We start from the raw sequence: 25,470 nt of genomic DNA on the forward strand, positions 1-25,470 counted from the left end.
TGGAATTATTCCAATAAAATTGAGATTATTTTCTCCCATTCATGTTTACAGATCCACTAAAATCTAATCACATACCACTCAAGATCCCTGAATGTTAGGTTTGGAGCCCCTCTAAGTTAGTTCCCAAGCCCATTTGGAGGCAGCTTGCAATAGGGAGTGGAGTGCCAACTTGGACCAGCCGAGCAAGGTTCCAGTAAAGGTTCTGAAACTTAGAAGGAGTGATGGGACCTTGTCAGTTTCCTGGCCTCCCTGGGCTTCAGCTTGCTGCTCTCCTAAACAAGGGCTGTGGTTCTGAGTCTCTTCTTGCCCCGAAGCTCTGGCCCTGTGATTTGGGGCCCACTGGGTGGATCTGTCTCTGTGTGGAGCCTCCCCAGATCTCCCTGGCCAAATTGTGTCTCTGGTTCCCAGCTGACAAGCCTGGTATTCTTTTCCTCTGGAGGGGTGTAGTGTTTGCTCCTAGGAGGCAGGCCCTGGCAGAGGGCTGGGGCACCGAGGGCAGGCTGACCTAGAAAGCCATCCCAGGCAACAGCTCCAAGGAGACAGAAGACAGCTTGAGCTTTGTCTCTCACGTAAACACTGTTTGTGGTGTAGGAAGAGGAAGAGGGAGGAGGAGCTTGGCTTGTTTGGTCTGTGTCAGAACTGGGGAAAGATGCAGCTCTCTCTGAGAAACATGCTCCCTTCTCTTTGGGAAGAAGCTTCCCTCCAAACCCTCCTTCTCCTCTCTGCCATCATCCTGATCCTGGCACATTATCTGAAGAGCAGGAGGAGACACCTAAACTACCCTCCTAGCCCTCCGGGGCTGCCCATATTGGGCAACTTCTTCCACATAAATTATAATGACCCTCAAGCCAACATTCAAAAGGTAAGGAGTAAGATGGAAGGGCAGGACTCTACTGGCTGTGAGTGGAGCATGGGAACTGGGGCATATGCTGGGTAATGTCCTGGAGCAGGCAGCAAACGACCTTGGATGTCCCTCCCTGCTCTGGCCCTACATGAGAAGTAGCATCCTCTTGCAATGGAAGGAACGTCTGGATTGGGGCTTAGATAGTTGGGTTCTCATCCTCTTCTGAATTGGAGAAACTCCTCACCTGTGGGTTTACTTGTGGACTTTCCTTTAGCATATGAATCTGATGTAATAAAATAATAATTGTAAAGTGTTTTGCACAGTGATGGGCACCCATTAAACATTAGATAAATGTCAGCTATTATTACTATTATGCATTAAGAGAAAGGTGAGCTCTTTGAGAGACTGTCTTTTGCTTATTTATTTATTTTTATCCCAGGGCTTAGTACAGTACCTAGTATACAGTAGGCACTTAATAAATGTTCATTAGTGGACTGACTAGCAAAAATTACATAGGCAGCATCTGAGGTCTTTTCAAATTCTTAAATCAGATACACTTTGCCTGGGGCCCCTGAATTCCAGTTACAAATATTTATTGACGGGCAGCTAGATGGCACAGAGGATAGAGCACTGGCCCGGAAGTCTGTAGGACCTGAATTCAAATTTGGCCTCTGACACATTAAGTGTCTTATCTACTAGATGTGTGACCCTAGACAAGTTACTTAACCCCAATTGCCTCACCAAAAAGAAAGAAATAAAATAAAAACATTTTTGTCATTCAATGTTAATATCCTTGGTTTCCTTTATAATCCTATTTATTTTATTTTATGAACTTACAATTTTTTTTCTTAGAAGGAATACAAAGAATTAACCAGAGGAACAAAGGGACAACACACATACACACACACACACACACACACACACACACACACATTTATGAAAAGTTAAGAAACCATGGTCCTCAACTCTGATCTTCAGACTATGGACAAGCCATGTCAGCCTCTGACGTTCACTTGACTTATTGGTCAATTATGAGTGTAAACTTTATGTTGCCAACATCCAGGTAGTATTTGTGTCAATTAAGTTCACCAAACACTAACAATAATTTTTTAACCTGACGTATCACAATAGTGATTATTGGGTACAGTTTACTCAGTTCCTATATAAAGACTTTTTTGGTGTTCTGCACCTCTTTGGCAGTCAGTCTGCTGACACCGATGGATACTTCCTCAGAATCATGGTTTTAAATAAAATTGGATTTTATTTTAGGAAATTCATTATAATGAAATTCTATTATCAGAAAAGAAAATGAAGTTATTAAGACCCAGATTTCTTTCAGAGCAAATGCACTTTTGAACCTACTTTTTGAATCTTAGATTGAATAAGATACACTTTACATTTACCCTTTTGAATTTCACATTATTGCATTCAGTCCAATCACAGCCCATTGAAACTGTTTTGGTCAACTGCAACACCCAGATGCCTTTCCTGACTCAGTGTTGAGTGCAAATCAGATGAGCACTCCATCTGTGCCTTTATTGATAAAATGGTAGTCCAGGGCCAAGCCCAGATCAAGGAGTAACCCATTAGAGGTATCCTACCCGATACATTAAAAGGTTAAGTGCCTTGCATGGATCAGGTATTGGATGTGAAACCAGGCTTTTAGGATGCTGTTAATGATGGTTGGTATTTAGCAGTATCCCACTCTGCCTCCCAGATGAGATTGATGTAGTCTTTGTATCTTTATAAAGATGTATACTATGTACATTTTGTATCCACCATTTCATTTCATCCTCAATAAAATTATCTGTGTTACCTAAATCTGGGAAATGTCCAGTGACTGGTTGCTAGTAGGGGTCAAAGATCCTGGTAGGATATGAATCCAGATCTTAATAGATTTCAAATTCTAAACTCCTATCATATCCCACTTCTTACCTCATTTTTTTTTTTACTTTTTAAAAGTCTAAATATTCCTGGCTCCTGAAAATAGTCAAATTATGCTATAAAGTTGAGGTCATTCACTGTCTGAAGTTCTTGAAGCAGAAGACAAGCTTTTGGGGGTCCGATTAAACTGTAATGATTTCAGATAAGGGTGTCTGAAGACAAGTGCCTTTTTAAATTCATGTTAATCTTTTTCTGAAATCATTTAGAATTTTCTTTATATATATTTTGTATTTACTTATAAATGCACAGTAAATTTCCATCCAGAGTCAATTCTTTAAGGAAAGGAACTGTTTGGTATTTGTGTCTATTTGCTCAACTCCTAGCACAGGACTTGGGATGTAGCTGGATGATTCATTGTTCTTTGGGGGTGAACTGAACTGAATTCAACCTAATTGGATCAGACAGAATTGGGTGGACTCCATTTCACATTGTTTCACCAAAAATAGCTTGAATGACAATAAAAGTTTTCAACTCTAACTAATTCTTTTTTCAGCTTGCTAAGCAATATGGAAATGTTTTCATCACACGTGCAGGCACTCTTATCTTTATGATGGTAACTGGATTGCCAATGATCAAGGAGGTCCTACTTAACCAAGATGAGGCATTTATCGATCGTCCCCAATTTGCTCTCCTCGTCCATGTCTTTAAATCATTTGGTGAGTTCTCTGGATTATGATAAACATTTTTCATCTCCAGAATTCTTTGAAAGATATCTTTGACTCCTGTCCACCATCCCTGAAGGATTCCAGCCCATTTGTTGATAAAAAAAAATGCCAGAAAAAATAAAAAAACAAGCCTTTGAATTCTCCTTCATGTCTGAGAGTGAAATGAGAGGAACAGGATTGAGAGGAAGGGCAATGAGAATAGAGAAGGGGGGTCTCCCATAAGAAGATCAGTTGAAGGAAACTGTAATATTTAACTTAAAGAGAAGAAGTGATTCAGTTGGGGGGGGGGATGAAAAGAGTATGATGACTGTCTTTAGGTATTTGAAAATATTAATGAGTAAGTTTATTTGCCCCAGAACCAGCAGAAAAGGGAGGGAGTTGCAGAAGAGTACAATTTGTCTTGACACTAGGAAAAAATTCTCACCATCAGAGCTATCAAAAATGAAATAATTTTCCTTTAGAAATGGTAGATTCCCCCTCAGTTGATGTCTTCAAGCAAAAGGTGTTCAGTATATTTTGTTGGCGTTATTTTCTGGGTATAAGTTAGTCTATTGACTCTCAGATCTCTTCCTATTTTGAAATTCTATGGGTTTATAATTCTAACTTTAAGCCCTTTGACCTATAAGTCAGCTGCATCTGGAGGAACTTGATAAAATCAAAGTCAAATTCGTTTTGTTTTATTTTGCTTTGCTTTAAAATTAAAAAAAAACATTTTTACTTTATAAAATGAAATAAGCATTTATATAACAGTGCAATAAAAAGATGATTGCACATGAAACTATAAATTTATTGTGCATAACAATATTCTTGTCAATAAACAACAAAATCATTATGTAAATTTCTTTTTTTTCCCATTTTCCCCTCACTAGCCTCCTAGAAATGCTACCATTAGATAGGCAGAAGAGATGGCTACACACCTGTGTAAAATTATTCTATGAATACTAGTATCTGTCATTTTTCATAATGCAGATAGCATCTTTCTTCATATGTCCTATGCTTAATTTGGGTATTTATAATAGAAAACTTATTCATTCGGAGTAATTCTTAAAATAATATTATTTTTACTATATAATGTTCTCTTGGTTTTGTTTGTTTCACTCTTCATTATTTCTTACAAGTTTTTCCAAGTTTTTCTAAAATAGTTGAGTTTATCATTTCTGATACCATGGTAGTCTTCCATTGCAATCTTCTACCATAACTTGTTCAGTTAACTTATGGGTATTCCTGCAGTCTCCAGTTCTTTGACACCACAAAGGATGCTGTTATAAACATTTTACAACATATAGATTATTTTCCCTTATTTTGAATTATCTTTGGGAAAAGGGGTATTAGTGATATTTTGGGGGCAAAGGGTATAGAGAGTTTAGTAAGTCTAGACTGCTCTTCAAAATGGTTAGATCAATTCACAATTCTACCAACAATGAATTCATATCCCAATTTTCCACATCCCCTCCAACATATCACCTTCCCCTTCAATTATTTCAGCCAATCTGACACATATAAATTGATATTTCACAGTTGTTTAAATCTGCATTTCTCTAATCAATAATGTAAAAGGATTTTTTTAACTATGACTATAAATGGTTTTGATATCTTCATTGGAAAACTGCCTTTTCACATCTTTTGATCATTTATACCTAGGGAATTAACTCATATTCTTTTAGATTTGGTAAAGTTTATTTTTTATATTTTACATATAAGATTTTTATCTGATAGACTGTCTATAAATTCCCCAACAACCAAATTTTTTTTTGCTTTTCTTCTGATCTTAACTACTTTTCTTTTACTTGTACTAAACTTTTCAATTCAATGCATTTGGAATCACCCATTTTATACCAAACATTGCTCTCTATCTTTTATTTGTAAATTGTTCACCTATTCATAAGACTTATGAGATGCTTAATGTTATTCTAATATTCTTATAAAATCTCCTACATTTAGATCATATGTACATTTTGACCTTATCTTGATATATGTTGTGAATTGTTGCAATTCGTTAGTCTATGTTTTCTCTGTTTCTGTCATACTGTTTTCCAGTTTTTCCAACAATTTTTTACCAAATGATGAATTCTTATGCCAAAATCTTAAGTCTTTGCACTTGTGAAATACAAAGTTATTATGCTTATCTGTTGTTGTAAATTGTATGTCTATTCTACTCCACGGATCTACCTTTCTATTTTTTGGCCAGTGCCAGATAGTTTTGATAATGACTTCCTTATAATATAGTTGGAGATCTGATATTGTTAAATTTACTTCCTTTACACTCTTTTCATTATTTTCTTTGATATTCTTGACTTTTTATTTTTCCAAATTAATTTTGTTATTTTTCTAATTCAACAAAATATTTTTTGGTAATTTAATTTGAATGGCATTGGATATATAAATTATTCTGGGTAAAATTTTCATTTTTCTTATGTTGAAGCAGCCTACCAATATACAATTCATATCTTCTGATTATTTAAATATGATTTTATTTGCATAAAATAGTTTTTTATATAATTTTGTTTATATAATACCTGAGATTTGGCAGGTGTACTCCAAGAGTTTTTAGACTGTCTTGAGTTATTTTAAATAAGTTATCTTTTACTATGACTTCTTGTAAAGTTTTGTTTGTGTAAGTATGCTGATGACTGATATGGATTAACTTTATATGCTACTCTACTAAAATAATTTATTTTACCTAATTTTTTTAGTTATGTCTTTGAGATACACTCAAAGTTTTTAATAGAAATGAAATGAATAGAAATGCTCTTTATTGAGAGCATTTTCTGCATCTATTGATATTTTTAATATTTTTTTATTATTGATTAAATCAATTTATTGAAAAAATCAATTGTCCAACAATTATTTTATGTCAAATTAACATTCTTTGAGGAAGTTACACTTGATCACAATGAGTAATTTTTTGTAATATTTTGTTGTAACCTAGTTAAAATTCATTTAGGATATTTGTATACATAATCATTAATGGAATTGGTTTATACTTTTTTATGTTTGTATTCTTTCTGGTTTATGTGTCAGTATCATATCTGTTTCATAAAAGGAATTTAGTAGAATCCCTTCTTTACCTATCATTCCAAATAATTTATTTAATATCAGAATTGGTTGATATTTAAATGTGTGATAGAATTCACTTGTAAATCCAACTAGTCCTGATGCTTTTTTTTTTTTTTTTTTTAGAAAACTCATTTATGGCTTGTTCAAATTATTTTGTTAAAATAGTTCTATTTTTATATGCTATTTCCTCTTTTGATACTTTGAGAAATTTAGATTTTTATTTATTTATTTATTTAAATATTTATTTAATTTTTTTACAATACATACAAAAAATTTTACAAAGCTCAAATAAATATTTAAATATTTATTTAAAAATATTTATATTTTTATAAATACTGCTTCCATTTTACTTAAATTGTTAAATTTAATGACTTATAATTGAACAAAATAACTCCTTATACTTGCTTTAATTTTATCTTATGCTTATGAGCAATATATTTACCCTTTTCAGTTTTAATACTAGTGATTTGTTTTTCTTTTCTCTCTCTTTTTAATGTTAAACAATTATTTATCTATTTTATTTGTTTTATTTCATAAATTCAGATCCTACTTTTATTTTTAATTTAATGGTTTTTTATTCCAAATTTTCATTAATATTATATTTATTTTTTAGAATTTCCAGTATAGTATTTAATTGGAGATTTTATTGATTTTTTTCTCTAGGTTTTTACATTGTATATGCAATTCATTAGTCTATTCATTCTCTATATGAGATACATTTGTCTCTAATGATTGCTTTTGCTGTATCTCATAGGTTTTGATATGTTATCTCATTGTTATCATTATCTTTAATGAAATTATTAATAGTTTATATGATTTGGTGTTTAAACATTTATTTAAGATTATGTTGTTTAGTCTCATAATCTCCTTGGACCCTTATTAAGTATTTCTGACTTATTTTCCTTATAAGATGGAAATTTCCATTAAAGCTCAACCAGTCTAATACCGCCTGTATATCATCACTCCCAGCAGTGCTTTGCTAATCTTCAAACCTTAATAAATGATTTTTGAATAAATGAGTGAAAGGGCTCAGGGTAGACATTTTGACATTTGAGAGGATTATGGGATCTCAGAAGCATGAGGGATCTTCCCAGCTGCCTAAGACTGCCTGCACCTGAATTGGAATCTCCTCTCAACATTCCTACCCCAAGATTCTGTTTGAATTATCTTTAACAATGGGGAGCCTACTACCTTTAGAAGAAGCCCATGATACACTAGGGCAATTCTAACTGATCAGTAGTCTGTCCTTCCTTCCAATTTCAGTTCTACTTCTCACATCATTCACTGATTGTTCCTGGTTTTGCTCTCCGGGTCCAAGTAGAAAAAAGTTAATCCCCCTTTGGCATGATGCCAGCAATGCAATTCTGCTGACATTTTACTAGCTCTTATTCTCTCTTTTTGTTTTAACATTAACTTGATACTGCAGATGACTGGGATGAATATGTTTATCATTGTATAAAATGAAATCCTCAACCACTGTGAGTTCCCATGACTCTCTTTGCTTAAAAAATATCTCTCTACATCTTTCATCTTTTTTGGTCAAGGGTACCATTATCTATTTAATGTCTTTTCACATTTATAAACTCTCTTTAAATAGCACCATCTGTGAAAGGAACACCCTATATTTTTTTTTCCTGTGGAGGCTAAGTAGTTGTACAGAAACCTCTCCCAAGTCATTAAAAACAATGTCTTTAAACAAATCCATTCTTTGGCACCTTTCACAAACTCTCTGCTCTCATCTCAAGTTCTTCAAGGTAAAGATCCTTCCTGAAAAAGGAATATCCCAATTTTCTTCTTCTACTATCTCCCATGCTTGGGAGATAAACAGAAATGGGGTTGACTTTTCATACTATACTGTCATCAAGGTAGATGAGCTTTATCAGTTCTATATCAAATCAAACAAAGGGGGGACAACAAGTCTACTTGGGGAACATCTATTCCCCAGAGGCCAAAGTATTGCTGACTTACCTGGAGCATCATGATGATAAAGTCAACAAGGGCTACCTGAGATTAATTAGGATTCTCAAAAATGCATTCGACCATCCAGATTAGGATTTATGCTCATCCTTTTGTCCATAGCCATTTTATCCAAAGCAGAAACTCATCCAGCAGTGAGTCTTCTCTGAATTCAGGAATTCACACTTATGTATCCCAATTTCCTTATAGGTTCTCAGGACCTCTGAACCTTGATATATTTCTTATTTGTCTTTAGGACATCCAAATATTTCCATGTGCCATACAATTAAACTTTAACTCTTATTTCTTAAATTAGTGTTCTTTCAGAGCAGGGACTGGCTACACCTTACTTTATATACTCAGCATAGTTTGGGGGACATAATAGGATTTTTTAAAAATGCCTGTTCAGTTGAATTCTATTGATAGTAGAGAAAATAACCACACCAGTAAGATTACAGATCTTTTGAAATGTTGACCTAAATTATTATTATTTAGGCTTAACCTTGTCTAATGGTCAAGCATGGAAACAGCAAAGAAGATTTGCCTTAATGACCTTGAGGAACTTTGGTTTGGGAAAGAAGACCCTGGAAGATCGGATCCGGGAGGAGGCCATGTTTCTCATTGAAGCTATCAGGGAAGAAAAAGGTGAACACTGGTCAGACAGAGATGTTTTCAATTTCTTGTTATTTTCCATTTGACCAAATGAACATTAAAGAGAATCAGTAATTGTAGATGGAGGAAGCAGGGGAGGAAAGGTCATCATTAGACTAGAGACAGGCAAAATACACCCCCCCCCATGTCCCCATTGAATGTTTTCAAAGACCCAACATTGTTCTCTAGGAAATGAGGCAATAAAACAAGAACACAACCCCTGACAATTCATTCTTTTGAAAGCCATTATAGTCATTTTTTGCCCTCAACACATAGATAGTACATACTTAATTCTTCAGATATCACACATGGAGCCTTGCCTTGACTGGTCACTCCAGAAACTTCTTACACACACACACACACACACACACACACACACACACACCTGTCTCTATTCTCTCCTATTGCCCTTTTCCAACTTTCCTTTTTCTTTGTAATCATCCTTCTTTCTCTCTATTTATTGAATCATCTATTTCCTTTTCTTCATATCTTCCCCCTTATTATTATTGTCTTCTGACTTCCTCTCTACTTTCTACTCCTGTGTATGAGTATGTGTATGTTATATACACATATTGTTGTCTTCATTTATTTTAAAATTTTGATTGCTTTTTCAATAATCTTTTTTTCTTGTTCTTTTTCCTCTTCCCACTGGGAACCTCCCCCCACACACACACACACCAGATCCTAAGAACAAATATACATAACCATGCAAAATAAATTCTTACATTGGCCATATACAGAAACATTTATCTCATTGTGTAAATTAAGTCTGTTAGGAGATGGATACTCTGTATCATCATTGGACCTCTGGAATTATAGTTGTTATTGCATTGATCCAGGGTTTTGTGTCCATCCAAATTATCTGTCTTATTATCATGTTGCTATTGTAGATATTTGTTCTTCTACTATGTTTCCTCGTTTTGTGTTTCTATTTTTCTTTCTTTTTCTCCTCCCATAATTATCCACTTCTTTTTTCTCCTCTTCTTCTGCTTCCTCTTATTATCATAGATTAAGAGTAAAAATGAATCTTGGAGCCTATCAAATCAATCTTCCCTCCCATTCTGCAAATGAGTAAACTGAGAAGTGGACCAGTTAAGTGACTTGTCCAAGTTGAGTCATTAAACTAATAAATATTTATCAGGTGCCTATGATATTCCAGGTATTTTGCTAAATACTGGGAATATAAAGAAAAGGAAAAAGAGAATTCTTTTCCTTAAGGAGTTCCTAGTTTAAATTAAGGAAGACAACATGAAAACAATTATGTATAGCAAAATATAAACAAGAGAAAATGGGGAAAAATGACTGTTGAAAGACAGTAGACCTAAGGTAACCCAACTAATAAATATCCAAAGTAGTATTTAAGTAAATGTCTGAAGTAGGCAATGTCTGAGGTTCCAGGACCAGTTCCTTAGACATTGACTTTTCCTGCCTCCTTTCTTATTTACCTTCATATTTCTTTTCTTTACATTTCAGTATTTCTAGTTGTAATTTCAACTCTACTACACACATGCATAAAAGTAGCCCACAGATATATATATATAGTCATGGGTATTGCTAGATGCACACAAAAATCAGGGGATACACATGCACATTTGTGCCCATGGCCATTACACAGTTGGTGATATCTTTGAGAAAATATACACATGATATATCAAAGGTCACCTAGTCCAGCCCCCCATTTTACTGATGAATAAGTGGAGACAAAGACAAGTAAAGTACTTTGCTTAAAGCCACCTGTTGAAACAAAACATGTCAGTTAAATCCCAAGACTTGACTAAAATATAAAAAGTGAGCTTTTTCCCCTTCACATCTATTTTAGGAAAAAAATCTTGTTTAGGAGAAAACAGGAGAAAACTCTGTTGGATTCCTTTAAAGAATATGAGTAACATGAAGAATTGTTTGTCCCCTTTCTCTTCTGGTCAACAGGACAGCCCTTTGACCCCCACTTTCAGATCAACAATGCTGTTTCCAATATCATCTGCTCCGTAACTTTTGGACATCGTTTTGAGTATCATGATTCTCAGTTTCGGGAGCTGCTGAAGAGTTTGGATGATATCACAGTGCTTGAAACCAGGTGGGAGTGTCGGGTAACAGACTATCCCTTCCTGAGCAGGGCTGGCTCAGCATCAGTTGGGTCATGGGCTTCCTCCATGGGAAAAGAAACAAGAACGGCTGTGTGATTTTGGCAGGAGCTGCATCAGCTTGTGCATGATTTCCTCTAAGCAGTAAAAGGGGCTGAGGAGGGGAAAGGAAGGAAACAAGAGCTTTATAAACAGTGGCATGAAAAACATGCCTGGGGGACCCATGCTGTTCCAGAACACTGAGATCTCCAAATAATGGAAAACAAATTTCCATTCAGTATTAAGTTTTTTCTAGAATCTTTATCCAAATTACTTATTTATAAATGCTCATTATGCATTTATTATGTGTCAAGTACTGTGCTAGGAAAAGGGGATACAATGACAAAAATGAAGCAGTACTTGATTTCTGGTGATTTGTTGGAGGAAACAACATATACTCAAGTGAGTATATGTGCAAACAAATAAATCCAGGGAAAAGTTTTTTGTAGGCATGGTATTAGGAGCCAGGAGGACAAGGAAAGACTTCATGGAGAAATTGTCTCTTGAGCAGAGTCTGAGAGAAACTGGGAATTTTATTCTCACCTATGCAGGGAAAGAGACAGACAGGCAGAGATGAAAATGGAGAGATACACACTCACACAATAAGAGAGAGAGAGGGGGGGGGGCAGGCGCAGAGGAGGACAACAGAAAGGGAGGGAGATTCTGAGACAGCTATAAGAGACAGAGACAGCTAAAGAAAGAAAAAAATAAAAATCATAGAGACACAGACAGTTTAATTGCTTACATTTAAGTTTTGGAAACAACTTTACATTTATTAGCTCCTACTTCAGTGCTTTTCCATGGAGTGCTCTCCCTCCTCACCTCCACCTCTTGGCTTCCTTTCAGAATGAGCTCAATGGGACACTAGGTGGGGCAGTGGATCGAACACCATCCCTAAAGTCAGGAGGACTTCAAATCCTGAAGTTCAAATCTACCTTCAGACACTTAACACTTCCTAGCTCTGTGACCCTGGGCAAGTCATTAAATACCAATTGCCTCAAAAAAAAAAAAAAAAAAAAAAAAAGAAAGAAAGAAAAGAAAAAAAAGAAAAAAAGAAAAGAAAAAAAGAATAAGCTCAAATTTCACAGTTTGAGTCCTTCCAGCTTCTGTGCCTTCCTCTTTCAGATTATATTTTGACACTTCTGAATATATCTTGCACATACTTATTTCCATGACATCTTTCCCATTAAAATGTGAACTACTTGAGGACAGAGACTGCCATTTTTGCCCCTTCATTGGATGCCCAGCACTTAGTACAGGACCTGGCACATAGTAAGTGCTTAATAAATGCTTGTTGATTGTCTGATTTCTTTAGATCTTCACAACAGCCCTTTGAGCTAGTTGCTATTAATATCATTACAGGTAATGAAACCTAAACTGAGAAGTTAATGATTTGCTCCATGGCTATTAAGTCCTGAGGCAGAATTCTAACTCAGGTCTTCCTGAGTCTTACTCCAGCTCTCCATCTACCTTTCCTCCTGGTTGATCAGTGAATAAGTCTCACCAAAGAAGTCACTGGCTAACAATTTCACTTAACTCCTCCCAAGTCTGGCTTTGGAAGAAAATCAGGGCAAAGGGTGAATAACCCTAGCCCTCCTTTCCCTACGAGGAGAAAAATGGAAATTCAAGAGAGAATTCTGTGCTGCTAGAAGGGAAATAGCAATTTCCCTAGAAAGAATCTTTCTCTTATTTGAAGGTTGGGAAACTACCTAGATTTGTGATATCTCAAAAGAATTATTTGAGTGCATTAGGACATGGCAAAGGGGCTTGTATATGAGACAAGAGACGGTTGGATGCCAGCCTGGGTGTTGGGAGAGCAACAATTTGGGAGGATAGACAGTGGTTACAGGGAACGTGGATTTCAGGAGTGCAAAGACATGTAATTAAGATAAATTACATGATGCAAAAAAATAGTCAAGAATCTGACTTATAACGAGGAAGATAAAGAGATAGGTTAGTCCAATAGGAAGTGATTTCCTCCTCCTGTGCCCTTTCATATTATTTAGCTCTTCAATATATTTCCTTGGATAATGAAATTCCTGCCAGGACCTCACCAGACATTCATAAAAGAATGGAAGAAGATAGAGTCTTTTGTAGAACAGGTGATCAAACAACACAAGGAAGACTTGAACCCAGGGGAGCCCCAGGACTTCATTGATGCTTACCTGAAGGAGCTGTCCAAGGTAATATAGACAACTCAGAAAGTGGACATTGTGTGTTTAAATTGTGCAGAGTTAAGTGTTTTAAAATGTTCCAAAGTTTATATCCACCTCATAATGTAAATATCTTTTTTTCAATGACAGCTCTGGAAGGTAAAGTATACAAGTGATGGAGCTTGTTAGTGGAGAGCTCTTTTTAATTTTTTTTTTAATTTTTAATTTTAGATTTAGATTTAGAACAAGAAGGGACCATCGTGTTCAATGAATTCAACCTCTTGATTTTATTAGGGTAGAAAATGAGGTTTAGAGTGATTAGTAAACTTGTTCCAATTACACAGCTATTATGAATCTGATATTTTATATATATATATGTATATATATATTTAAAATATGTATTTTATATATTTTATCCCTATGAATTCATCTCTTTGCACTCCATTTTTCTTATCAATAACATTAAGACATTCTAGGTATCCGCTCTCCTATCTATAATTATTGCAGGTATATTCTTTATAACTTTACAATAGTATAAAAAAATAAGTAAAATTATCAATCATATATGCAATCAAAATATGACTACTTTGGGGAATTTGTGAGACAGTCAAACATGTGGGTAGCATTGCAGCCCATGTCACTACTGAGTACTGTGGAATAAGATTTAAAACATAATATAGAAATATTTAACAATATAAATAAAAAGACATTAGAACATAGATCATGTAAGTCAATATGTAGTTCCCAGATGCAGTCAATATATAGCCCCTACATATGTAGTCATGGTTTTACATGGTTTAGTGGCCTCCTTTACATTTGAGTTTGACACTAATGGAGTTCCTTTACAACTTCAAGATTTTGTGATTATGTCCTATATAATTCAAGAAAGCCAGATATCTATTTATTAGTCTATCAGATGATAAATTCATTAGTCACATTTACATGAGAACAAACCATTTCTCTAAATGTCAGTAGCTTCATTTGAAAAATGGGCACAATATCATTGGTACTATCTATCTTATAAGATTATAGGCAAAGTAGTTGAAAATTGTAAATCATTTTGATACCATTCTTTTTATTTAATTAATCATTAGGGTAAAATATCTATTCTTACTCAAATAGTAATAATGTTAAGAAATGACAACAGAACTTCCACTTGGCTATATATAATACATCAAGGCTTACAAAATATTTTAGATTTTCTTTCCCTTTCAGGGAATGTCATGAAATTAAATGTCATGAAATACCTAGAATAGATATCTCCATTTCAGAGATGAATAAATCAAAACCAAAAGAGATTAAAAGATTTGTCCAACCATCAAGGAGGATGAATAGATGAATCTGACTGTTTTGATGCAGTGCTCTATTTAAGAACACAAAACAGGTAAGAAATAAACCTAGAATTAAAGGAGGGCCACCAAGGCAAGTATCCTGCACATGGATAGAGCACTAGACTTGAAATCAGGAAAACCTGAAGTCAAATCTGATCTCAGATACTAGCCATGTGACCTGCAAAAGTCACTTAATCTCTGCTTCAGTTTTCTCAACAGTAAAATGAGGATAATAACAGCTCCTATCTCACAGAGTTGTTGTAAAGATTAAATGAAAATATATTTTTGAAATTCTTATTAGAGTGCTATATAAAATTGCTAGCTATTATAACTCTCCATATTATAAATTCCTTTATTCCTGCCAAAAGAATAAAAATCAGGAGCTACTAATAGGCATATGGATAGATCTTTAGTAGAGTGAAAATAAGAATAAGGAAATAAAAATAAGGAAAAGGGAGGGAAAGAGAAGGAAAAGGTGGTAGAGCAGGAAAGGGAGGAGTGGTAGGAGGAGAATGAAAATGAAAGAGTAAAAGTGAAGGAGAAGAAGAGAGAAAAGAAAGAAAAAAAAAAGAAAGAGGAAAAAAAGGAGAGGAAAAATTCAATCCAAATAAATACAGATTCAAATTTTATATAAGTTTGTATGATTCTGACCAGCACATTTTCTAATCCAATGATAGAAAAATCCTCATAATCACCTTCCAAAAACTAAAACTCCATGCCAGCCTTTTTTTCTTTGTTTATAGAATTAAGAAGGGGAAAGATTGTTAGGGGAAGTGAATACACACAGGGTAGAGCAGTGGAATAAAGAGTGATGGATTTTAGTCAGGGGTCAGGATTCCTATTATTTGTTAGCCTTCATCTTAGGGGCAATTTTCCCAAAGATCTCTGAACTTCCGTTTTCTCACCTATAAAACAAATTTCCTACCTATGTGAATGATTTTGATGAGAAAAGCACTCACAATAAGCCTCCCAACTTAGGGACAGAAATGGATTCTCCCCATATACCCTGGAAATAGCTTTAAATTAAGCCATAAAATGAACTCTCAAATGACAAAAATCTACAAAAATGAAAGGTTCAAACAACTTTCCAAGGTGAAATAACTTAGCAGGATTGCAAGACAGAGCTGTCTCACTTGGATTAAATAGAAATACAGCCCAGTTAGGCAGTGGAAGGGCTAAGCCATCAGGATGCTTTACCCTCAGCACACATCAGGAACCAGACTCAGCAGGTTAGTGGTACATGTGACAAACTGTGAGTATTGCAACAGGTGTGCTGTCAGCCCCTGAAGTTTGGTGAAATAGGCACTAAAAGGTCAGGAGACTCTAGTGTAACAGGGGATTTGACCGCCCCAAAGCCCCTGTGGCAAACCTCCACAGAAAGTTAGTGATCAGGTCATTGGTACCAACACAAGAAGCTCAATTTTAAATGGTCACAAAGTAGACTAAAAAGGAGCAAAATAACAATAAAAAGCTCTTACTATAAAAAGCTACAAGGAACATCAAAATAGAAACTCAGAAGAGGACAACAGTGTCAAAACCTTGACATGTAAACTATCAAAGGAACATATGAATTGGTTTCAAGCCCCCAAAGTCCTTCTGGAAGAATTGAAAATTTATTTTAAAAAATAAAAGTAGAGAGGGAGAAGAAAATTTGGGGAAATTGATGAGAACTACATAAATGAATCATTAAAAAAATAGCCCCAGTTTGGAAAAGGAAGCACAAAAATTGACTGAAGGAAATGTCTTCAAAAAAGTAGAATTGGTCAAATTAAAAAGGAAGTACAAAAGCTAAATACAGGAAAACACTTCTTAAAAATCAGACTTAGGGAATAGAAGCTAATGAATTTATGAGATATCAAGAATGAATTAAATGTATTTTTTAAAAAGAAAAGAAAAATAGAGAAAAATGTAAAATACCTCGTTGGAAAAAAAAAAAGGAACTAACCTGGAAGATAAATCCAAGAGGAATAAGGCATTCTGGGAAGATGGCAGAGGAGGTCAGAAATTTCCAGGTTCTACAGATTTTCTCTAAACAGAAAATCACCACAAAATGAACATAGAGAAGCAAAAAAAAAAAAAAAAAAGTTTGGTGTTGTCCTTCTAAAACATTTTGGGAAGAAAATAGAAAAGATTTTGGTAGCAGAGGTTTGATCTCAGTGACTACAAACATTTCCAGGCTGAATCCATTGAATAAAGAAATTGTAGACTCTGAGGGAAACATATTAAACCTTGAGAAATTTCATTTACTGTGGCCTCAAGCAATTTGACCTCAGAAATATATAACTCAGATAGTTTTACTTTACAAATTTTCATCTAAAGAACAGCAGATGGCTGAGTGAGGGAAGATTGAAGAATGTCTTGTTATTTCCACAAATGAAAGAGATCTCCAGAAGAAAAGTTATAGGAATATCATGGTCAAATTTCAAAATTCCCAGGCTAAAGAGAAAATATAGCAAGCAACAAAGAAAAAAAATGCATACTGCAGAAAAGCAATCAGGATTTCACAAAACTTAGCAACTTCTATACTAAGAGACCATAGGTCTTGGAACCTTATATTTCAAAGAATAAAGAAGTTGGAATTCCATCCAAGAATAAGTAATCCAGTTGGGTATAATAAATGAAAAAAAATATTTTTTGATGAATTAAAAGACAGATATTTGTAACAAAAAATCAAATATCATTTAAAAATTGATTCAAAACTCTAAAAAAAATAAGGAAATCATTAAAGACTATAAGGTTCTAATTAAGATCAAGTTGCTTACTCATATTTGAAAATGTCATTTATATTAGTAATTGTTAGTTATTATTAATGGTATTCTTAAAATTGTTATTACTGAGGCAATATTTTAAAAGGCAGGAGTAAAATTGAGTATGATATACTTTTTTTCTCTTTTAATTTGGTTCAGAAAAGGAATTGCAAACTCACTAATTTGGGTAAATCTATCTTGTTGTATATGGAATTAGAAAGGGAGAGAAACAAGAAAAAAGGGTGCTGATAGAAGGTAATCCAATTTAGAGCAGTGGTCGACAGAAACAAAATACTGCAAAGAAGAGAGACAGTGAAAGGAGGGAGACAGAAAAAAAAACTGGGGAAAAATAAGATGCAAGGAAATACACAATTAGTGATCGTAACTGAATGTGAAGAGGAAGCACTCTCATAAAACAGAAGGAGGTAGCAAAATGAATTGAAAAATAGAATCCTACAATATGTTATTTACGAGAAACACATCTGAAGCATACATATATACACACACGAAATAAATATAAATGTGAAAGACTGAAGCTGAATATATTAAGCTTCTGCTGAAGTTAAAAAAAGGAATGGTAGAAATCATGATCTTAGACAAAACAAAAGTAAAAAAAAAGACGAGAAATGAAACTGTATCTTGCTACAAGGTACTATATAGAAAATGAAATACTATGAATATTAAAAATGTATGTATTAAATGGAATTGCATCCACATTTTTAAAAGGAGAAGCTAAATGAGTTACAAAATGAAATGGAAAATAAAACCATAATAGTGGATGACCTAAACTTTCCTCTCTTAGAGCTAGAAATATCTAAACAAAAAATAGGTTAAGAAGGTAAATAGCAGTTTAGAAAAGTTAAACATAATAGGTTACTTGAGAAATTTGAACAGGGACAAAAAAAAGTAAACATTTTTCTCAGCAGTATATGGCACCTACACAAAAATTCACTTTGTATTAAGACATAAAGCCTTAAAATAAAATGCAAAAAATGTAGAAATATTAAATATATTCCTTTCAGATCACAATGTAGAAAAATTACATTTAATAAATGGTCATGGAAAGATTAAAATTAATTGGAAGTTAATTTAATTTGAACTAATTCATGAATCAAAGAACAAATCATAGAAACAATGAATAATATCAACAAAGAAAATGATGAGATAAAGTACCAAAATGTATGGAATACAACCACAGCAATACTGAATATATGATATCTCTACTTGCTTACATCTATAAAATGAAAGAGAAAATAAATGAATTAGCTATCCTACTATTTAAAAAAATAGAAAAAAAATAACTTTAAGATCCCCAAATAATGCCAAATTGGAAATCCTGAAAAATCAAAGGAGAGATTGACAAAATTGAAAGTAAGAAAACTAATAAATGTAACTAAGAGCTGGTTTTATGAAAAATGAAAAAAAATAAAATGTTGCTTATGTTGCTTTTAAAAAGAAAAACAAATTTCCTATATCAAAAATAAAAAGATGATTTTATTATCAGTGAAAATGAAATTAAAGAAATCTATTTTACTCAATTGTATGCCAATAAATTTAACAAAGTGAAATGGATAAATTTTTAAAAATATAAATTGTCTAGATTAAAAAATATGAAATAAAATTCTTAGATAACCCAATTTTAGAAAAATAAATTGATCCATCAATGAATCCTCCAACAAAAAAAATTCCCTGAGTCCAGCTGAATATATAAGTGATTTTTAATAAATAACAATTAATTCCAATAGCACATAAATTATTTGGGAAAATAGGCAAAGAGAGATTCCTACCAAATTCCTTTTATGACATAAATACTGTGTAAATATCTAAACCAAGAAGAGCCACAACATAGAAAGGAAAATATAAAGCAATTTCCCTAATGAATCCCAAAATTTTACATAACATGAGTACATTTACTCTACTCATAAAACTAATACACTTTGACCAGATAGAATTTATACCAAGAATATCGGGGCTGTTTCGATGTTAAGAAAATCATAAGCATAGTTAACCATATCAGTAACAAAACTAACAGAAAGCACATAATTATCTCAGATAAAGAAAAAAGCTTTGAACAAAATCCAGTGTCCATTTCTGTTAAAAAAGAAAAACACATTAAAATAGAAATAAATAAAGCTTTCCTTACAATAATAAGTAGCATTTATCCCAATCTATCAACAGCATTTTCTATTATAGGGATAATCTGGAAGCCTTTCAGAGCAGGAGTAAAACAAGGATGCCCATTATTATTTCTCTTATTCCATATTGTACCAGAAATGTTAGCCTTAGCAATAAGAGAAAAGAAATAGAAAGAATAAAAACAGACAATGGGGAAATAGAACTCTCTCTTTGCAAATGATATACTTAACAAATCCTTGATTATCAACTAAAAAAAATACTTGAAATATATAAGAACTTTAGCAGTTGCAGAATACAAAATAAACACATACATCTTCAGCATTTCTATACATCAACAAAGCCCAGAAGCAAGAGATAGAAAGAGAAATTCTATTTAAAATAGGTGTAGACAATAAAAATTACTTGAGAGTCTACTTGCTAAGACAAAATCAGGAACTCTATGAACGCATATCACAAAACATTTTTTTCACATAAATGAAACCAGATGTAAACATTTAGGAAGACATCAATTAGTTAAATTTAAGCCAAATCAATATAATAAAAAAGACAGTTCTGCCTAAATTAATTTACTTATTCAGTGCCATATTTTACAAACTACCAAAATTTTTCTTTATAGATGTAGAAAAAATAACAACTAAATTTATTTGGAAAAACAAAAGGTCAAGAATATCAAGGGAGTTCATGAAAAAAGATGCCAAGGAAGAATGCCTAACTCTATCAAGTCTCAATATACATTATAAAGCATCAAAACTATATGGTACTGGTTAAGAAATAGAGTGATGGCTATATAGAATTCCCAATCCCTCTATTTTTGTCCACCTGCATTTTTGATTTCCTTCACAGGTTAATTGTACACTATTACAAAGTCTGATTCTTCTTATGCAGCAAAATAACTGTATGGACCTATATACATATATTATATTTAACATATAATTTAACATATTTAATATGTATTGGTCTACCTGCCATCTCAGGGAGGGAGTAGGGGAAAGGAAGGGGAAAATTGGAACAAAAGGTTTTGCAATTGTCAAAGCTAAAAACTTTCCCAATGTATATATTTTGTAAATAAAAAGCTATTTAAAAAAAAAGAAATAGAGTGATGGATCAGTGGAATTGATTAGATACATGAGACACAGTAGTCAATGACCATAACAATAATGTAATGTTTGATAAATCCAAAGACCCCAGGTTCTGGAATAAATACTCATTATTTGACAAAAAGTCTTCTGGGGAAACTAGAAAACAGTTCGGCAAAAATGAGGTGTAGACCAACATCTTATACCATATAACAAGATATGATCAAAATGGGACATGTGTTAGACAAAAAGGATGATACCATAAACAAATTAGGAGAACAAGGAATAGCTTACTGTTAGATCTAGGGAGAAGGGAAGAATTTATGACCAAAAAAGAGATAGAGATATAAAATAGATAATTTTGATTATATTATATTGATTTGCACAAATGAAACCAATGCAACCAATATTAAAGGGAAAGAAAAGCAGAAAGCTTAGAAACAAATTTTAAAACCAGTGTCTTTGAAAAGGGCCTCATTGCTCAATATATGCAGAACTGTAAATACTGATAAGATTACAAGTCATTTCATAACTTTTCATGAGTGGTCAAAGGATATGAACAAGAAATTTTCAGATAAAGAAATCAAAGGTATCTATGGTTATATGAAACATATTCTAAATCGCTATTGATTCAAGAAATGCAAATTTGTTGCATAGCAATACCACAATAAGGTACCACATCACATCTATCAGATAGAATAATATGAAAGTAAAAGAAAATGAAGAAATGATGTGTAGATGAGGGGAAATGGGAACACTAATGCACTATTGGTAGAATTATGAATTGATCCAGCAATCCTGGAAAGCAATTTGAAACTATGCCCAAAAGCAATCAATCTTAGATCCAGCAATATCATTAATAAGTCTATCTCCCAAAGAGAACAACAACAACAACAACAACAAAACAAACAAACAAACCCAAAAGAATGAACATGTGCAAAAATATTTATAGCATAACTGTTTGTGCTTGTAAAGAGTTGAAAATTGGCTCAATAGGGAAATGGCTAAACAAATTATGCTATGTAAATGTAGTGGAATACTATTAAGATATAAGAAAGGATGAGCACATGGATTTCAGAAAAGCCTGAAAAGAATCATATACACTGATGCAAAGTGAGGTGAACAGAACAAGGAAAACATTGTACACAGTATCAGCAAAGTTGTGCAATAAATCAGCTTTGGTTGATTTAACTCTTTTCAGTAATACAATGATCCAAGACACATCTAAAAGAATCAATTGCCTCAGCATGAAACCTAAATGCAGATCAGCCTGCTATTTTTACCTTATTTTTATTTTATGGTTTCCTTCTATTTGTTCTGTTTCTTTGAATAATATAGAACATATTTACATGAATGTATATATATATATATATATATATATATATATATATATAAAACCTATATTAAATTGCTTACAATATTAGCGAGGGAAAAGGGATAGGAGAGAGACAATTTGGAACTCAAAATTTTATACAAAATAGAATGTCTTTACATGTAAATTTATATCATTTGTTATAATCTATATAAAATTTTCTTTACACATAATTGAAAAAGTAACATTTCAAAGAAAGAAAAAGAAATAGGAAATCTCATTCTTAGGAAGAATTACTATATTCTTGGGGGTTAAGGGGAATCCCAGCATCTGTCACCTTATTCTTTCCAAGGCCCCATTGAGGATACAGCTCCTCATGCTTGGAGAGAGCCATAATTATTTTTTATCTTTTTTTTTTTTAATTTAAGGATAACATCCATTATAGTTTTAGTGAAAAAAATTTAGTCTTCTGCACCCTGGACCTCTTCTTTGCTGGAACCGAGACAACTTCAACCACTCTGCGGTGGGCACTGCTGTATATGGCCCTTTATCCAGAGATCCAAGGTACAGTGATTGTATCAGGCTATGTACTCCTGTAGAATTCTGCCCTAAAAAAATTTACAAAGAGCTCAAAAGTTTGCTAATCTCTTTTCATATTTTCTATTCTTTCAATTATCATTATAATAGAGCAGTGATTATTATTTTTCATAATCAAGCAGACCCCTTTTTAACATGAAAATATTTTTCAGTTCCCTATATGATGTCAATTGCTAACTAGGGTGGCAAAGAGAATATAGAATTGGAGTCAAGAAAATGCAAGTTCAAATCCTGCTTCAGATCCTTACTAATTATGAAACCCTGGACAAATCACCTAACTTCTCTAAGTCACTGTGTCCTCATTTGTAAAATGGGGACAGTGATAACCCATGTCTCATAGGGTTGTTCTGAAAATCAAACAAGTCGATAAATATAAAGTGCTTTACACTTCTTAAAGTGTTACATAAATACTAAATTCTATTGTATTATAGTAATTATTATTTTCATGTACAACTATTTTTGATTGAAAAGTAACATTAAAAAATGTGTTTGCATCCTATTGACTGTGATATTTCCAGAAGTTTCAAAATAGAAATATTTCATTGAAGGATGCATTATTAATTCAATCTACAGATGGTAATAAGGTCTTTACATTTAAAATGTTAAGATATCTTAGAGACCATAAAATCCCATCCCTTCATCTTGCAAATGTAGAAACCTAGGCTGAGAAAAATTATGTTATTTTCTCAGAGCCTTCCAGGTAGGAAATTTCTGAGGTGGGTTTAAAACGGAGGTCATCATGATTCCAAGTCCAGGGATCTGGACTTTAGTACTTATTATAGAGGGCCATAATGTCCCAACCCATAATTTTGCAGTTCTGGAAACTGAAGCTGAGAGAAATTAAGCTCAAAGTTCCATCTCCAGGGACATCTAGCTGCCTCTCTCTTAAGAGCTTCACCTTCTGAAAGTCAGAACATAATCAGAAATTCTATTTCATTGTTTAGTATCCAGTGACATATCTCATATCTTCCTTAAGCTAAAGATCAGATTAGGGATCCATGAACTGATTATGGATTTGCAGATTCCCTAACATTAACCACTTGGAGAAATCCACAACTCCCAGACTGGAAATCTCTGGACTATATATATATTTGTTATCTTTAAGGTAACAAAATCCTTCTACTATCTGAGACAATACCCTAAAGTAGCCTTCTAAGCAGCCATTTAGCATCTTGGAAATCAAAGCATGTATTTATTATGTGCCTTCTATGTGCCAAGCATTCACAACAAAAGTACAAAGAATGAAACAATTCAGAGATCTGGGAGTAAGAGAAATAGAACTAAAAGTCAGAAGATTATTTTCTACTTCAGGCTTTTTATGCAGGTGGTTATAAGACTTTGGACAAAGTATTTTAGTTGATTTAGTTTGAGTGTTTATTAAATACTTACTTTGTGGTATACACAGGACTAATTATTAGGGATACAAAGAAAGTTAAACAAAAAAACAACTTAACAAGCAGCTCATCCCAGGAGGCTGAACACTGGATGCTGAATTTTATGGCCATGGCATCTCTTGACAAAAATAATGATAGAAAATAACCCTCACTCCTTTGCAGTCAGTTCCTGCTTCTACAAAGAATATGTCAGAATGACGAGAAATGGGCTAAATATCACATTGCCAAAAAAAGCATTAATTTAGTTATAAGCTACTCTCATGTAGTTGTATATTACATATTATTACTATGTATTATATCTGTGATATGAATTATTTATGTATTATGATATATCAAAGTTAAAAGCTTAATTATAAGCTTCTCTAAGTGGGTAATCTAACCATTGCCTACAAATTCACTTTATGAATTCTGAAATTTCTTTATCTGATCTCAACTCATTGATATCCCATCTCTCCCTCTGCCTTTCTTGATTGCTGTAATGTTCTCTTGGTTCCGTTTTCTTGGGGTTTTTGGAGCAGCCTTCTTTTCAGTTCAGTAATCACAAAAAGAGTCACCAGGGGTTAAAGTCCAAATCCTTTATTGCCTCCTTGCCTGGGGCTGGACAGCTTTCTTAGAGACCTTCTAGAGTCTTGGCTTCAGTGGAGAAAAGCAGAAGGAGAGCCTGCCACCAATGGCCTGACTGAAGAACGAATGAATGTCTGTCCTTGGTTCCGAGAGCTTAAGCTTCTGCCTGTCTTCTCTGCCCTCTGAAAGCTTCTCCTCTGTGGCTTTCAGTCCCTGCTTATATGTTCCACACTGAGTATAAGTTGATCATTACATCACTAGGAAATCACTATTTGTTGTAAGATTAGATCAATCATACTGAACTTAGAGTTCTTATTAATCACCATGTTAAACTAGATAACCATTGTCTCATCGATTCTACTTAGTACCTTGTAAGCATCCTTGTTTCAAATTCAGAGCTCTGGCCCATAACAGAATGCCAATCTCTTGACTCCCAGGTTATCATCCTTGTACTAGCATATTCTCTCCCTTTTTCCATCTTGACTCCTTGATGAATCAGTTCAATTTATACTTCCCCACTGTAGTATCATCTATCTTGCCCTTTCAAACTTCAGGCTTAGTTGACTTTCAGTATCATATACTGGTTATACTCGCTCATATACTGGTAAGAAAATCACACAACCATATTGATCATGTCTACTAAAAAAGTATCTTACAAAATATCAAAATTATTGTTATTAGGCAATTCTTTTACATTTCCCTAATTAATTGATTTTCTTGTTTACTTTAGCAGTTTTTCCAATCCTCTTCATTCCTTCTGCCAGGACTCTGGTTCCCACTCCTCCAACCCTTTCAACTGAGAAATTTCCCTCATATTCGATTTCAAATCATTACATATATATACGTTCATATATATAATATCTTGTTTTAGTTTTCTCCAATTATTTGTTAAATCAATTATTAACATTTTAAAAAGTTTGAAT

At 33.5% G+C, this 25,470-nt stretch overlaps 1 protein-coding gene across 2 annotated transcripts in view; it reads left to right on the forward strand.

Annotated features, from left to right (window-relative positions):
• Positions 1-536: 536 nt before the first annotated feature.
• LOC116419008 (cytochrome P450 2J2) overlaps positions 537-25,470 on the forward strand; it is a 32,549-nt gene continuing 7,615 nt past the window's right edge. The window contains exons 1-6 of one of the 2 annotated variants that reach the window (XM_012547574.3): positions 537-862; positions 3,282-3,444; positions 8,962-9,111; positions 11,044-11,204; positions 13,244-13,420; positions 22,421-22,556. In XM_012547574.3, coding sequence (XP_012403028.1) covers positions 650-862; positions 3,282-3,444; positions 8,962-9,111; positions 11,044-11,204; positions 13,244-13,420; positions 22,421-22,556 — 1,000 coding nt within the window. In that variant the 5' untranslated portion in view covers positions 537-649. The remainder of the gene's footprint in view (positions 863-3,281; positions 3,445-8,961; positions 9,112-11,043; positions 11,205-13,243; positions 13,421-22,420; positions 22,557-25,470) is intronic. The other variant, XM_031969015.1, reaches the window with a different exon arrangement.

This window comes from Sarcophilus harrisii, chromosome 4, assembly GCF_902635505.1.
Source record: "Sarcophilus harrisii chromosome 4, mSarHar1.11, whole genome shotgun sequence".
Taxonomy (NCBI): domain Eukaryota; kingdom Metazoa; phylum Chordata; class Mammalia; order Dasyuromorphia; family Dasyuridae; genus Sarcophilus; species Sarcophilus harrisii.